Source organism: Camelina sativa, chromosome 11 (genome assembly GCF_000633955.1).
Source record: "Camelina sativa cultivar DH55 chromosome 11, Cs, whole genome shotgun sequence".
In the NCBI taxonomy this organism is placed as follows: domain Eukaryota; kingdom Viridiplantae; phylum Streptophyta; class Magnoliopsida; order Brassicales; family Brassicaceae; genus Camelina; species Camelina sativa.
In genome coordinates, this window is record NC_025695.1 from 44771730 (window position 1) to 44774762 (window position 3033).

Genomic DNA, 3033 nt, shown 5'->3' on the forward strand with positions numbered 1-3033 from the left:
CATCCGTTACCCTGACCCGCTCATCAAGCCCAATGACACCATCAAGCTCGACCTTGAGGCCAACAAGATTGTGGAGTTCATCAAATTCGATGTTGGTAATGTTGTGATGGTTACAGGAGGTAGAAACAGAGGGCGTGTTGGTGTCATTAAAAACCGTGAGAAGCATAAGGGAAGCTTTGAGACAATCCACATCCAAGACTCAACTGGACATGAGTTTGCAACAAGGTTGGGGAATGTGTTTACCCTTGGCAAAGGAACAAAGCCGTGGGTGTCTCTTCCTAAGGGTAAAGGTATTAAGCTGACTATCATTGAGGAGGCCAGGAAGAGGCTCGCTGGTCAACAGGCTGCTTAATTTTGTGATTTCCAGTTCCTTATTATGCTTCTTTAGACGTCTCATATTTCCTAGACTCACTTCGTTTCTTTCGGTTCTCTGCTCAGTTTTGAAACTTATGTTACATTATTTATTTCAAGGGTTGAAAAAAACCTTCAAACATCGTCGTTGTGTCCTTTCCTGTTTTCTACTATCTTGCATTTCTACTTGTCTGGATATGGCTGCAGCTCTTGATTTCATGGTTGATGATATTGGTTATTGTATTTTGGTGATCAGTTATACAATTATGGAGAATTGGCAAAATAAAGAAATAGTCGAGGTTTAAGGTTGAAAGAAAACAAGATTAAAAGGCCTTAGAACATGTTGTTTCCTAGCCTCCATTCTAGAGCTTCTTGCTTTATTTGATAGAAGGAAAAGCATTACATGTTGATAAATACAGGGTTATCGCAGTATGAATGAAGTCTCTGACCATATCATCTTTTTCAACTGTTTTCTCTTTTTTACAATGACAAAAAAACGTGATTCGAATACAATATAACATTACAAAACACAACAGAGCTGAGCTAACTGTCTAAAAGGATACAAATACATGTTACAAATCCACCTCTGCAAGACTTCGCTATTGGTAATCAGCAGGTGGTTCGTTACAAAGAACAAGTGGCTATTCGGGTCTGTTACCTTCATTTTCTTCCCGTGGTTGTGCCTTTGAACAGCTCGTTGATACGCGCCTCTATGTCCTCAACTCCGTACTTGATGTACCTGTCTGCGTTTTTCCCTATGTCTCCAAGGTTCTGGAACCTTCCGATGAAGTTCCCATATGCCGGTACCAAAAGCCTGTCCAGTGAGATTTTTAGCTCTTCTCTCAGCTGCTCATCAAACACTACCCACGTCGAATGCACTTTACATATCTCATCAAACTGAATATTGAACTGCTTCAGCTTCTCCTTCATAGTCTTCCCCAAACCGTTCATACCTGACGCTGTATTGTCCACCTTCAACAACCCCAACATCTTATTCCATGAGCTTCTCTGATAATTCATATGGTATTGTCTCACTTTAGCGTTGTGTTTCCGAATCCAATCATCTCCTAAGAGCAATCCTAGGTCTCCATCTTTCACCTTCTGAACAATGTATCTCCCATTGTTCATCAGAAACACATAACACAAGGCTGGATCTTTGTACACTTTGGATTTCACTTCCAAGTTACTCTCTAGAAGCTCCATGATCCAAGACATCTGTACAGTCAACAGAGTTGAATCTTTAGAAGGGACACCATTGCTCTCCTCAAACACTAGCTCTAAAGTTTGCCTGGACCTGCAGGCTGCACGTAGGTAATTCATCACGTAACGAGTGATCGGATGAAGACCACCGCCAGGAACAGCAGCTTTAGCCGGGTCTCGCCTGATCAGATTCTCAAGCTCCATAAATATACCTCTAATCGACTCTCCCAATCTTTTCCAAATGGTTACTGCTTCATTTCTAAGAACTGAGCAAAACTGATCCGAGAACACAGACTCGAACTCAGGCATCAAATCCCTCATCGTCTCGAATACGTCAAGCACTTTAAACAATCTCTCAGGTGATCTGCTTCCTATAGCAATAGCATCCGCGAAATTCAGAAGCTGAATGGTAGAGCCACGACATACCTCCATAAACGAGAGATCAGCAGCAGAGGAGAAACCAAAGAAGACACGGTCACAGAGTCTACGTTCACTAGGAAAAAGGATCCGAAGAGCGACGTTAGCAGCTTTGATCCACCTATCAATCTCATCCTCAAGCTCCTGCCAAGGCATCTTATGAACTTCTTCAATACTCAGCTTCTGTAAACCTAACCTCGACATGCTTTCTTCTAAAAACTCTCTCCTACAAGCACTGTAAACATGAGAGCACGACTTACCAAAACCAGCGCCAAGCATACGCTTAGCCATCTCGTGAAGATCGTTGATAGTCGCCGAGGGGAGAGCATCGATGATAAGATCGTAGTCAGTGAGTGGCTGCGCCACTGGGATCTGGACATCGTCACCGTTGTGGAAATCTCTGTCGTCGTCATCTTCTTCCTCAGAGTCGAAACGATGGTTCATCGTCGCACCAGCGTCTCCCTGAGGATTAAGTCCGAAAGACTCAGCTCCTCGCTCCATAAGCGACCTGAACTCTTCTTCGATGCGGAACATAGCTTGCTGCATCATATCGTCGGCGCGTGCTAGACAGACGCCGATTGGTTTCTCAGAAGCCATGGGACTCCACTCTCTGATGATAGCAACTAACTCATCGATCGTGTCGAGAAAAGCAGCTGAATCGGAAGGATCAGCCCAGATAGGTTGATCCGCGGCAACGAAGCGAGAGATCTGAACGTCTATGGAATTGAGAGCTCGTTCGAGTACAGCGACTCCGGATCCATCTTCTCCAGCTTGACCTTCGGCGAGCTTTTCGCGGGAAAACCTGCCGTCGAAGTTGGAGAAGATCTGTAAGATATCATCGGCCATGGATTCGTTATGGCCAAGTGTTTTGGCTATGTGACGGGCTACAGCAAGTAACTTCTCTTCACCATTCTCCGCCATGATTTTGTGAACCAGTGTGGTGTTGAGCTTTTTTTTTCTTCTGAAATCTCTAAGAGTCACTACTAAATAAAAAAGGTCACACAAAGCGAGATCGGCGGGGAAAGCAAGGAATCGAAGACGAAGAAAGTTCCAAGCAAGGAAGAA

General features: G+C 44.1%; 3 protein-coding genes across 3 annotated transcripts in view; 1 reads left to right on the forward strand and 2 right to left on the reverse strand.

The window, feature by feature from the left end:
* LOC104726412 (40S ribosomal protein S4-3-like) overlaps positions 1-547 on the forward strand; it is a 6043-nt gene extending 5496 nt beyond the window's left edge. The window contains exon 5 of the mRNA XM_010445277.2: positions 1-547. Within this exon, the coding sequence (XP_010443579.1) occupies positions 1-352 (352 nt within the window). The 3' untranslated portion in view covers positions 353-547.
* The window catches only part of LOC104726413 (exocyst complex component EXO70B1), a 5594-nt gene continuing 3340 nt past the window's right edge, over positions 780-3033 (reverse strand). The window contains exon 2 of the mRNA XM_010445278.2: positions 780-3033. Within this exon, the coding sequence (XP_010443580.1) occupies positions 1012-2889 (1878 nt within the window). The 5' untranslated portion in view covers positions 2890-3033 and the 3' untranslated portion in view covers positions 780-1011.
* The window catches only part of LOC104728972 (exocyst complex component EXO70B1-like), a 3505-nt gene continuing 3410 nt past the window's right edge, over positions 2939-3033 (reverse strand). The window contains exon 2 of the mRNA XM_010447876.2: positions 2939-2951. Within this exon, the coding sequence (XP_010446178.1) occupies positions 2939-2951 (13 nt within the window). The remainder of the gene's footprint in view (positions 2952-3033) is intronic.